The sequence below is a fragment of the Martes martes genome (genome assembly GCF_963455335.1).
Source record: "Martes martes genome assembly, chromosome: 1".
Lineage (NCBI taxonomy): Eukaryota > Metazoa > Chordata > Mammalia > Carnivora > Mustelidae > Martes > Martes martes.
In genome coordinates, this window is record NC_137888.1 from 670,541 (window position 1) to 682,955 (window position 12,415).

Below are 12,415 nucleotides of genomic sequence, written 5' to 3' on the forward strand. Positions count from 1 at the left end.
ACGGACCTCGGGGCCCCTGTTTCCCGTCACCCCAGCAAGTCCCGGCTGAGTACTCATCCCGGGCCACTGCCGCAGACCTGCCGCTCACGATGGCGAGTCGCCTCTCCAGCGCTCAGACCGAGAGCCGTCCTGCCTGCCGGGACCCTCTCTGATCTGCCGGCCATCCTTCGTTCTTCTTCAAGATGCTTCTGGAACACGGCAATCCCTGGCCCAAGCCCCACCTTGCGCTGGTCCCTGCAGCCTCCTGTCCTCAGCGGGCCCCACGGGCCGCACTCTGGGCCTCCCGCGCTTCTGTCTTTCCCTGCACAAGCCGCAGCCGCCCTCCGCCAGCTCTTCTCCTCCCGAACGCGGAGGAGACACCTTGTCTGTGTGCCACGGCACTTCTGACGCCCTCCCCGCTGCGGCTTTCTCCTACTTCCGTGGCTCCTTTTGTTCCTAAGATACTCATTCAACCCGTCCACCGGCCCTGTGCCCAGAGGTAGGCCTGGGTCCACCGCGGCCCCACCAGCTCCGGCCCTAGCACAGCCCCTCGGCCAGGTGGCCTGGGCACACACGGCAGACAGGAAGGGCCTCGCTCCTTGTTTGCCCTGAGCGAGTGTGGGGGCCATCCACGGGGGGCCTGTGTCCCGCCCCCCCCCCAAGAGCTTCAGTGTCCAGAAGAGGCACAGGAGGCCTTCCAGTCAAGCACAGGTGAGCAGAGCTGCCCGTCGCGAGCGAGTGGGGCAGGCAGCCGTGCGGGGACCAGGCCGTGGCCACACTCCCGCTGGTCAGCGGTTTGGCCAGCGTGCGGGGCTGGCCTCCAGCACACAGCGGCGGTGGGGGGAGAGGTGCGTTCTACTGATCAGAAACAGGATTTCCATTACTGTCATTTTAGGAAGTTTTGCAAAAGCAACACTAGAATGACCTTGCAAGTCAGACATTTAAGAAGGGTGGGGAGGGGACGAGACCCTAACCCGTGAGGTCAGCCGGCTGTGTGTGCGTGTGCGCCCGTGTGCGCACATGAGCCAGTGGTGCTGGGGGCACAGACAGGAGCCAGAGCCAGTGAGGGCAGCGCACAACATTTATTGAACTCCAGCGTGGTGCAGAGGTGTTTCCCGGCCAGCCCCCCGCAGACGCCTGGGGGTCCCCGTGTGCGTCCCCGGCACGTGACAGACTCCAGCACCCCCACCTCGCCTGCACCCTGGCCCAGGACCCTGTCTTCCATTCTCCCTCCCCTGCCCCCGACAGACCTGCGTGGACAGGGGGGCCGAGCGAGCACAGGCTTGCGGGGGCGGGCAGAGTCAGAGGGTGTGCTGAGTGGGATCGAACCCGCTCAAAGCCACCACCATTCTAGACGGTCTAGGACAGACGGCTTGTGAGAAGTGCTGTCAAAACGTCAAACTAATTCTTCAACAGGTACACGGACACTAAGGGGCAGTATTTCTAAAACATCACAGATGAGAGCGCCCCAGAGCGTTTAAAATAATGAACACTGCATGCCAATGCACAAACACACGAGCATAAAGTAACCGCGAGAGAAGGGTCAGGGACAGCGCCTGAGCTGACAGATATAATACAGATTTGCTTTGTTGGTGTGTGTATGTCTACGGCATAGATAACCTCCGTTAATAAAGAAAACCTCTATTTATATCTGCGACGAACGGCGGGCGGGCGGTCTGTACAGAGTGCGCAGCCGGTGCAGGTCAGGGTCCACGGAGCAGACCGTCGGGCAGGATTAGAGGGCACCCATCCCAGTGACCTCAGATGTCAGCCTGGAGAGGACAAGGCACAGGGGAGACAGGTCACAATGTTTTCGTAAAACGGGACCGGAAGCGAACGGCTCGCTCTGCGCGGCCTTCGCACCTGCCTCCCTCTTGCGGGTTAGGATTGTGGCTGGGAGCTGGAGACCGAAGTACGATGGAGGGAGGAGGACCCGCTGGGACCAGGCTGGCAGGGTCTGTCTTCCCTGTCACCATGTCAGGGCTGGGTCACTAACCGAGGGAGGAGGACCCGCTAGGACCAGGCTGGCAGGGTCTGTCTTCCCTGTCACCATGTCAGGGCTGGGTCACTAACCGCCTGGACAAGCTTCGGCCACCATGATCCTTTCTACAGCAGCTGCTCTGGGAGGGGCGCCGGCATCATGCTGCCCATGGCACGCAGCGGGGGCCACCTTCCCCCATCCACCTGGCCCCCCCAGAGCTCGGCCTGATGTTCTGAGTTAAAGAGCAGGGTCTGGCCCCGGGTGTGGTCACTCTGTTCTCCGGCATGCCACTGGGCTGGGAAGCTGACCTCCCCTGCCCCTGGTGTCCCCTCTGACCCTCCCACAGGGCCCAGATTCGCTGCTCGGCAGGGGGCTGGGTGGTGGCCGCATCTTTACAGCCACGGGGCGTGTGAGAGAACGGTGCAGTGATGTGCTCTGAGACTCCGTAACATAATTACCCCAAGCGTGTGGCTGATCTCAGGCCGTGTAGCCTCCCTATATGCTCTGGGCTGTGACCAGCTCGCCCCCCACCAAGACTCCAGGGTGAATGGTCCGGTGTGAACGTGCAGGATGGGGGTAGGGCCCCAAGCCTGTGTGGAGAATGTCTCTGCCACATCCCACCCCCAAGCCCAGCCGGGACAGAGAAGCCACCAGAGAGGACCGGGCACAGTCTGGGCTCCCACGATGGTGAGCCAGTCCCTCTGAGCGTCGTGTCCGGCCAGCGACACGTTGGACAGGGCCCTGTGAACACTCACCTGGCATTGATGAGGTACTGGGCAAGGCTGATGTTGGCTGGGGTCCCTGTGATGGTGATCTGGCGCTCGGATGACCCTTCTGTGGCATTGGCAATTTTGATCTGAGCTCCAGACATCTGTCGAATTTCATTGATTTTGGTCCCTTGGCGTCCAATTATGCAGCCTATTAGCTAGAAAAAAGGACAGAGGACTTTCTTAGAGAAGAGCCCCCACCCCGAGCTGAGTGTGTGCAGAGCCCTGAGGAGGCCCCCGAGGGAGGACAGCCCAGGCTTGGTGTCCACCCCACTCCACACACTCCACCCTCCCAGAAGGATGAGCACCGCCTCCCCATCCCCAGGAGGCAGGGCACCAGGTAGCTTTCCCACTGGGGCTGAGGCTGCGGATGCCCGGGCTCTGCCTGCCGCGTCACCTCCCCTGCTGTGCTTTGGGGACCTGGGAGACGGGGAGCATGCAGGTGTCGGCACTAGGGCCCTCTTGGCGGTGTCCTTGGGGTGAAGGAATGTTTGTCTGAAGCCACAGTTTAAAGGTCTCTGCTGCCTGAAACCCGTCTTCTGATGAACTTGATGAAACCCTGAGGACCTACGCTCCCTGTGCTTCCCACGGTGTGACCTCTGGCCGCCCTGGGCCATCTGAAGGAATAGGCAGGTCACCAAGAGTCAAGCAGCCAGAAGGGTAAGAGCCAGGGCCCCCTGGGACACAGAAGCGGCCACGCACGGGGCTGGACTGCAGCCCGAGTGCTAGACCAGCTCTCTGGGGCCGCCCACCCTGCTGTGTGGGGGCAACTCGGGCCCCAGAGAAGCCTCCACAGAGGTGGCAGCTGGCACCTCTCCATGTTCCCTGGGGGCAGAACCGAGTCCCTGCCTGAGCCCGGGGCTGCCGAGGTCAGCTCTGAGAGCAGTCACCGAGCAAGGGTGGGGCCAGTGCAGCGGCGTCCAAGTCTGCTTCCCGGGGCCTGGGGGGGAAGCCGCCTGGCCGAGAGTGTCAGCCGTGCTAGAAGCCCGCTTCTGTCCACGCGTCCGAGGGTTAGAGGGAGCTTGGAGCCAGGCGCAGGGTGGCCGGCAGGAAGGAAGCCCATTTACAAACACAGACGCCCCTGGACCTACGCAGTGACAACAGCTCTTGTCCCCGAGGTGACCTCCAGCTTCTCAGCTCTGCTCTCCCTTCCTGGGTGAGGTCAGCTGCCTCACTAGACCGGCAGAGTCTCTGCAGATGTTCAGAAAGCCTCCACCCCAGGACCTCCCGGCTCCCTCCACCTCGTGCCCCGTCTCCCTAGGCCCCGCCCCAACCCCTCCCGCCTCGCCCTGAGGTCTGTGAGGGAGCAGCCACTCTCCCCGGGCTGGTGGGAGCCTCGACTTGTCCTTCTCGGGCAGCAGAGACATCGTGAGGGCGGCCTCCCGGCCCCGCCAGGCAAGGCAGGGCACTGCTGGGCTCATGGGCTGCAGGGGGGCGGCAGCACTGGCCCCTGACGGAGAAGGTCCCCCGAAGATGCCGGCGCTCGGGAGGATCCTCACACTTCCTTGGCCTCCAGCAGCCTAATCTCCCTTCCAGAAGCTTCCCCCTCCAGCGCAAGTGCTGTTTGCCGAGCCTCCTGCAGAACCGGCTTCCTTCCTCCTCCAGGAAGCCGCCTCCTCTCCGGCACAGGGCCCCACGTTCTCACCAATACCTCGCCCTTTCCACCTCCTTGAGAAGAGCGTACTCATGCCCAGCCCTCTCTTCGTCCCTGGGGCCTCACCCCTGAGGGGCCCTGCGCTGCCCCCCAGCTGGCCTGGGGCTCCTGACGCCGCTCCTCACTCCTTACTTAAGTGTGTGGAACATGACCCTCTTCCAGAAAGAGCTGAGGCGGTGTGGGTGCTGGTGACACCAGCCCCGGGCTGAGCCCCCGGCTCTCCTGCTCGCCCCTCGACCTGGCGGGAGCGGGGCCCTCCCAGCTCTGCTCTGCAGCCTGTGGGCCACGCAGGCCCTTACACTCGGCCTCAGGGGCTCTCGTGCCCCATGGGCATCGCCCACACCCAGCTCTCTCCTCTTACCCAGCCGGCTTCCACAGGGAGCCCCAAGGGAAGCCACGGAGACACTTTCAAGCACCGTGGTTCCTCCTCGCTGGTTCAGAGCTGCACCCCAGGGCTCTGTGGGGACACACCTGTCCTACCTCTCATCCCAGAGTCACCTGTGTGAGGCCTTAGATCTCTGGGTGAATCTGGGGTTGGGACCAGAGACAGGGCCCAAGTGCGGGGTGACCACAGGCACAGGGCCTGTGAAGACCTCACTGTGACATCAGCCACAGAACCCAAGGCCAGATGCCACCAGCAGCAGGTGCCACACGGCTGGCGGCCGTGACCCGGCCTGGGGCCCTGTGCTATGGCGCCTACATGTGGTGGCGCTTACCACGCGCCTCCGCCCTCCGGAAGGTCCTGCTGTGGTGCAGGTGCAGGGAGACCCCCCCGACATGACTAGCTCTGGCCAGCGACACAGATGGGCATCACGGCCGACGTGCATCGGAACGTGGGCTCTGAGGCCCACACGCCTCCCCGGGGGGTCAGGGGGGCGCAGGAAAGCCCCCCAGCAGTGGTGTCACCAAATCCTCCTCCCAAGAAGGGGGCCTCTTTCTGAGGGACTCCCCGGGAGGGCACGCTGCCCACTCTCTAAGCCTCAACCCCTTCCTCTGGCTTTCTGGGCGCAGGTCCCTTCGGGAAGGGAGGCTGGGATGGGAGGACGCCCGTCGTGAGCGGAGCGGTCTAGGTCAAGGCGCAGAGGAGAAGCCCCGTGCACGCAGCGTGGTCCCTGCATCTACCACATGGGTGAAGACTCGGGGGGCTGCCTGCGACCAAGCTGCTCAAGGACCGTCTCGTGGGAAGGCAGGGTCGGGGGCTCCCTTGAGTGGACGCCCGCTCCCGGAGACACAGGAGCGCGTCGCCTGCAGCCGGCCGCCAGGGTCCCGAGGAGGGCGGTGTTTCTTGGTGGGGGAGGTCCCTTCCTCCGGTCCTACACCTCGCTCCTCTCCTGGCCTGCTGCCCGCCCCTGTCCACACTCAGGATGGGCCACCCTCCTGACGCCACAGCTCTGTTTCTCGTAGGGCTTCCTGCCTGGCTGGTGCCGGGGCGAAGCAGGGAAGGATCTGGAAGGCCTCAGGTCGGTGGCAGAAAAGGCCGACTGACACATGAGCCGAGAAGGCCACGTCCCCCAAGCAGCCGCCTTCCTGTGTGAGCCTGACCTGAGCCGTTGCCCCTCAGGGACGCGTGGCCCACACCCACCCTGGTGTCTTGGTTTCAGATCGGAGTCCACGTCCTCAGGGTCATCAGGGCCAGAGGACAGGCAGGTAGGGCCGAGCGCGTGTGGGGGGTGGTTCTAAGGCCACGTTGTCAGCGGAGCCCTGCGCAGGGACGGGCCGTGGCACCGGCTACGGGGGTCCTGCTGCAGCAGACCCTCAGAGCGCTCCTGGCCCACGTGCTCCTCGAGGGCCAGCCCCTAAGTCCCCTCAGCTCCTTTCCTGTCTGGTCTCTTGGGAGCGTGACATCGTGCGCCTTTCTGTAGCCGCTGTACCCCGCCGTGGGAAGGGAGGGGGCGGTCCGGGTGCTCGGGGCCGGCTGAGGGCTCGGGCATACTCACATCGTTAGGAATGGTGAGCTCGTGAGTGCTGGCCGGGGGGCTGGCGTCCAGACCTGGGCACACCAAGGAGACAGGGTCAGGCTGACAGCAGGCTGCTCCCATCGTGCCCACCCCCACGGCCCCCGACAGTCCCCACGGGCGGGGCACACACGTCCTGGGGGCCCAGGCCCCGTGAGCTCTCAGTCCCAAACGCAACCCACGTCCGGAGGCCCGGCTTCTCTCAGAACAAGGACAAAGAGCCTCAGCACAGCGACGTTTCACGTTTTCATCTTGGACACATGCTGATTTCACTCCTGCACCACGGCGTGTGATGTCGGGACGCCCTTCACAGACCTCTGGGGGACCCCATGCCGGCCAAGTGTGTGTCCTGCGGCCCCCTACGTACCCCCAGTGCAGATGCCCCTCCACCCCGTCTGTGCCGGCAGAGCCACGGGTCCCACACGGCAACCCCATGGCCTTGCACCATGCCCCTGTAGCCCTGTACCACAGCCCGCACCATAGCCCGGCAGCCCTGTACCACAGCCCCACCACCCCGCACCACAGCGCCACAGCCCCACAGCCCTGCAGCCCCGCACCGCAGTCCCGCAGCCCTGTACCACAGCCCCGCTGCCCCGCAGCTCTGCAGCCCCGCACCTTAGCATGGCAGCCCTGCAGCGCAGCCCTGCCCCGCATCCTCTCACCACAGCCCCGCTGCCCCGCAGCCCCACACCGCAGCCCCGATGCCCTGCCCCGCAGCCCCGCAGCCCCGCAGCCCCGCAGGCAGCTCTTCTGCCCCGACAGCCCCACGGACTCAACAGCCGACCGGGAAGCCCCGGGCCCAGTAGAGACGGTGCACTTCTGTGCAGAAAGGGCAGACACGGGCCTAATGGACCCCCAGGCCCCCAGTCTTTATCGTTACAATCTCAGCTTGGGCCTAGCGAATCAGAGACAGCTTCTCACAGGACGAGGTCTGCTCTTGCTCCCGAAACAGGGACAACAAAACGTGCAGGGGGCTGCGAGAGGACCAGCGGGCTCCCTGCCCTCCGCACTCCCGTCTCCTCATCCAGAGGCATCTGGAGCACCAAGCCCAGGCACAGCAGACACCCCGTCCTCCCGGCAGGCCCCGCGTGCGCCCGGAGCCCGCACCCGCAGAACCGCCATCGCGGCCCGGCTCCCACCGTCGGAGTGCCCCGGAGCCCGAGCCCTCTCTTCTCCTCCCTCCGGGCTCCTGCCTCTGCCCCTGCCCCTCGGTCCACGCACCACAGGCCCCGAGAAGCCTAAGGAAACGCAAGTTGGATGCCTTCAAGACTGTGCCAGACCCACCGGTTGGCTGCTGCTTCTGCCGGCGCCCCGAGGGATCTGCTCCCGCCATCGGCCTCCCTGCCCACCCCAGCCCCTCCCCTCTTCCTGCTTCCTCCTCCACGGCACTTGCGTCCCCAACACCAGACGCACCGCAGTCATCAGGCTCTGCCCCGAAAGACCGCAAGGGCCCTCCGTGCTGGGGGGGGGGGGGTCCGCTGGCAAGTGCTGAACGAACCAATTCACCGGGAACCGTCACTCCCTTCTGCGCAGCTAAATCTAGAGTTTGTTCTTTATCTTCTTTTCAGAGAGGTATTTTCAATACAGTTATCTGATTGTCCAACCATCTAGCCACATCCCATAAATAGTGACATGTGAAATGTCATCTAGGAGATTTGCTCAGTCCGAGGTGAGCCCGACAGGAACTCCCGCCCAGCCTGCTTCGGGAAGGACAGAGAGCCCAGAGTCCTGTCCGTTCACCTTGGTAGACTCTGATCCAGGGGAGGAAGGTGTCAGACTTCTTGTCAGGAGGGCACGGGAATAAACTGCTGGTTCGGAGACACACCTGCTTACAGCTGGCATTCCTGTGTCTGGGGGCCTCGTGCCCAGTGAGCCTCCCTCGTGAGATGCTGACGCCGCCCGCGCTGGGACAGGGATCAAGCCTCGCCCGCCAGCCCAACCTGCTTTGCGAGCATTGGTGACATCGCCCCTGGTCACCATGCAACCTACTCCCCCAGCTGCTGTGTGCTGGGACACGCGTGTGTGTGCATGCTCTCCCTGTGGGTCCCACGGGGCCTCGGGGCGGGAGGTCATCACAGGGACGCCTTAAAGAGGCCATGTGCACACACGTCCCACATCCTTGAGGCCTGCAGGCGGTGCTGGGGGAGCTGGGGCAGGGCCGGTGGGCGGCTGGGGGACTGGGGGTTCTGTGTCCCGGGCAAGCCAGGCCCCTAGGTCCCCAGCTGTCCCCAGGAGACCATCGCTGGGTGGGAAGTCACAGATAAACTCTGGAGGGCTCACAGGCATGTGCGTGTCACCACCTAGATAACTTTGTAAGGGTTGATACCCATTTCCATAATCAAGTATGTCCTATACGTTTTTCTCTAATTTTCATTCATTAGATTCTGCATTCACTGCATTGAGGGCTGCACTGAGACGGAACCCACGTGGGGTGCGGGAGCATCAAGGCCGGCATCTTGGCACAGGGCGCACCGCTAGGCTCTGGGGCCAACACCTGCAGGGGGTGACAGCCGGCGCCTGCTGGGAGCTCTGACCCCAAGGGGGATGGGAGAGCAGGTGACGCCCCCCCAAGGGAACCGACGCTGCCCTGCCACAAGGCTCCAGCAGGGTCACTGCCCAACCCCACCCCCACCCCCCCGTCCCCCACCGGGCCATGGGATCAGCCTACCGGAGCCTGCCCTGCGCCAGCCTAGGGGATGTTAGTGCAACCAGATGGGTGTGGACAAATCTGGCCGAGGGGGCTCTGTCCCTGACTGTGTGCGTCTCCTACAAAATACACTTCCACAAAGCACAGGTCAGGTCGGTTCTGCACTGCGGGGCCCCCCCACGCTGCGCTGCCACCCTGGGGCCCTCCTGACAGGCAGCTGCACTCTGAGCGCCTTCTGAGCCTGGGACCTGCCACTGCCTCCCAGAAGCAGCGGCCGGGGCGGACCCACGGGCCGGCCACACGGGCTGTGCGCCCTGATGGCGCTGAGGCGCTTGCCGTCCCTGTGGCAGCGGGGACCAGGCCTCCTGGCCCCTCCCCCCGCCAGGTCGGCGACCCGGAGCCCGAGTGGGTCGGATGCCCGCCTTCCGGGCCTGCCCTCTCTCCGTCTAGTGTGCTTGTGTTTTACCTGACGACTGGCCCATCAGATTTTGAGCTTCTTCGGAGGAGTGTAAAGGCAGCTTTTCTCCTGGAGAGCAAAGAAGAAACAGATTTAATGTTTTGCCCTCAAGGAGATAAGCAAGCTCACTTCAACTAGGGAAGCTCAAAATCTGACTGGCGCATGCGCAGCAGACCGGTGCGCCCGGGGTGCGGCCCCCTGCACGGCGGCCGAGGCGACACCCCGCCCTTACCAGGGAGGAAGGGACGTCTGGCTGGCCAGATGTGGCCGAGCGAAGGCCCACCCCACCCTTGTGCCAAGTGGGGTGCCGACAGGGACGGTGCCCCGGGCTGGGGGCTGGCTCATCTCGGCTCTCCCTGGGGCGGGGCTGGGTGCCGGCCTGGGCAGGCGTCGCTCCAAGGCTGCACACTGGCCTCCCACAGGACGGCACCCCCGTCCGCCTGTCTGAGCTCTTGCTCCTGGAGAGAGCAGGCTTCGGGGCTGGCAAAACGGATGTGTTCTGCACAAGGGCCCCCAGGATGCCTGGGTGCCGCGGAGAGCAGGCAAGGACCCTCGAGGGGACAGATGTCCCTTCACAAGGCCCTCGCGAGGTGACGAGCCTACTGCAGGACACACACAGACAGACCTCCCGCCCGGCCCCCTGCAACGTGCCCACTGCTGCGCGTCTACACGGCAGCCTTGGCATCTGCAGCTACAACCGTACCTGCTCTGCTCGCCGCCCTGAGAAACGACCGTTCAGAAAGAGAGTCCCCAGGTGAGAAGAGAGGAGGTCGGAGAGGGCAGCTGGGTACGTACCGGGGAAAGCGGGGTTGGTCTGTCCGAGGGGAGGAAAGGGGGTTTGCTGCATGGCCAGCTGGTGGAGCTTGGTCAACTGCTGGGGTGGGAGGGACACGAGAGCTAAGAAGATTATTGTCATCGAGCACCAGTCACACCAAATTAAAAAGGCAGTAACAGGACGTTGCACAAATAGAGGGGCCATGCGGACACATGGCAGACGCACAGCGCAAGGACTTGGCCTGGGAGACCAGTGGGCCATGGGGGGGGCACCCGGTCCCTTTCCTCTCCTCGGCTCCCTGGCAGCTCACACAGGCCTGGCGGCAGCAACCCCCACACCGCACGCAGGCGAGGGAGGCCTGCGGAGGCCACGGGGTCCCTGGGCTCCGTGGGGAGGGTCTGAGAGCCACAGAACAGGACCTGCCGGCCCCGAGGGGCTTCGAGGTCATGCTGTCCTTACAGAACGCACGTGCCTTGTGCCAACGCCCCCTTCTGCAAATCCGGCCCCACCCGGCCCTGGCTAGGCCTGGACCTCGCCCTGAGCCCACCCAGCCTCCCCTGTAGGGCCTCCCCAAGCCTTCCAGGATCACAGAATGTAGTGCCAGAAGGTTCTGCGGGGGGCAGGTGAGCACCTCTAAGAGGCTGCGAGGGCTGTTAGTGTCTCACGTCTCCAAATGGGCCGCTCTGTCCCTTTGCCCCCCACCTACTGGGCTTTCTTCAGCTGTTTTTATTTGGGCCTCCTCCCTCCCTCCCTCCCTCTCTCGTTCTTTCTTTTTTAAGTTAGGCTCCACACCCAGCCCAAGCCTGATGCAGGGCTTGAACTCACGACCCTGAGATCATGACCTGAGCCGAGATCACGAGTCAGACGCTCAACTGACTGAGCCCCCCAGAGCGTCCCATCTGGGCCTCAGTTCTTAGGTCAAAAACCCCAAAGAAGGTAAAGGTAAATGTGGTGAGTCCTGGCCAGATTTTGGGAACCGAAGGCTGAGTGCTGGGCACTCGGCGGGACGCCCTCCGGCCTAGCTCACCTGTAGGGTCTACACACCAGTCTGGGAAATGTATCCGCCCCTAACCTCCTCCTGACAGCAGGCCCGTCCCAAACGTGTCCCGGCGCTGCTCCGGGGCCGGCCCCAGACTCCTGTCTGGAGGCGAGGATGGGGCCTCCCCAGAGCCCCCCGGGGTCAGCGGGTGGGGCCCTCGGGGAGCAGCTGGTGTCCCCACGGAGACACAAGTGTGTCAGGGAGGCGGCGCTCCTGCCTGAGGACACACACCCGCGACACTCAGAAGCCTTCATAGATGCCCCTCAGAGCGAGGGAGGAGTGGGTCGCTGAGGGCCGTCAGCAACGTAGCGCCACACAAACACCAGACCCCCTTCTGGCATGAGGAGGACCACGGCCGCCCCGTCTGTCACCCCGCATGAGTGCAGCACTGGGCACAGGGGCCCTCAGTGGGTCGTGCCGCTCGGTCCGGCTCCTGTGGTTCCTGCAGCGCGAGGTGTGTGGACCCCAGCTGCCGCCGGGAGCCAAGCCGCGACCACCTGTGGCCTCCTGGTCGGGCCTTCGAGGTGGAGCTTTCGCCGTATGAGCCCCTGGGACGTGAGAGAGGCCGCTGCTGCAGAACTGACCACACCGGGTCTTTCCTGGCCAGCTCCTGTGACACAGCTGTCACAGCGTCTGCTTTTGTCCCTCCCTTGCTGGACAGAGCGACTGCCTCCAAGCGCAGACTTCTCCCTGTCCTCCGGGGTGCTCTCTGACCTGCGGCACTCAGAGTGGGCCTGCTGGGAGCACCAGCCACCCTGACTCGGGGCGGCCCCTCTGGGTGCATCTGAGCCACTTGGGGGTGTGATGAGCTGGGGTCAGATTCAGCCGAGAGTCACTGGTGCGGTGGTGCGGGTCAGGTTTGCACCTAAGGCTGGGGGCTGACCTGGCCCGTGTCAGGTCTGCCCGGGACCTAACATCACTGAGCACAGCGTGACCCGAGCGGCCACTCATCGAGGCACCCTGAGGAGGCTGTCAGGAGAGCACACCCAGGAAACACCATCATGGGGACGTGACCCCTGCCGAAGTCACAGGGAGGAGAGGTAACCATGGCCCGCAGCTGCTGTGCCCCGGGCAAGATGACCTTGCAGGGAAGGAACCTGGAGGGTCAGAGACCCTGCGCACGGCTGGGGCAGCCTAGCAAAGGCTCCTCTTTAGGCGACA

General features: G+C 64.3%; 1 protein-coding gene across 8 annotated transcripts in view; it reads right to left on the bottom strand.

The window, feature by feature from the left end:
- Positions 1-1,045: 1,045 nt before the first annotated feature.
- PCBP3 (poly(rC) binding protein 3) overlaps positions 1,046-12,415 on the bottom strand; it is a 30,151-nt gene continuing 18,781 nt past the window's right edge. For 3 of the 8 annotated variants that reach the window (XM_080813696.1, XM_080813699.1, XM_080813693.1), the window contains 5 exons: positions 10,236-10,311; positions 9,450-9,509; positions 6,319-6,371; positions 2,716-2,885; positions 1,046-1,751 (listed from right to left, as the gene is read on the bottom strand). In XM_080813696.1, coding sequence (XP_080669822.1) covers positions 1,715-1,751; positions 2,716-2,885; positions 6,319-6,371; positions 9,450-9,509; positions 10,236-10,311 — 396 coding nt within the window. In that variant the 3' untranslated portion in view covers positions 1,046-1,714. Of the gene's footprint in view, positions 1,752-2,715; positions 2,886-6,318; positions 6,372-9,449; positions 9,510-10,235; positions 10,315-12,415 lie in introns of all 8 variants that reach the window. The other 5 variants (XM_080813694.1, XM_080813692.1, XM_080813697.1 and 2 more) reach the window with 3 other exon arrangements.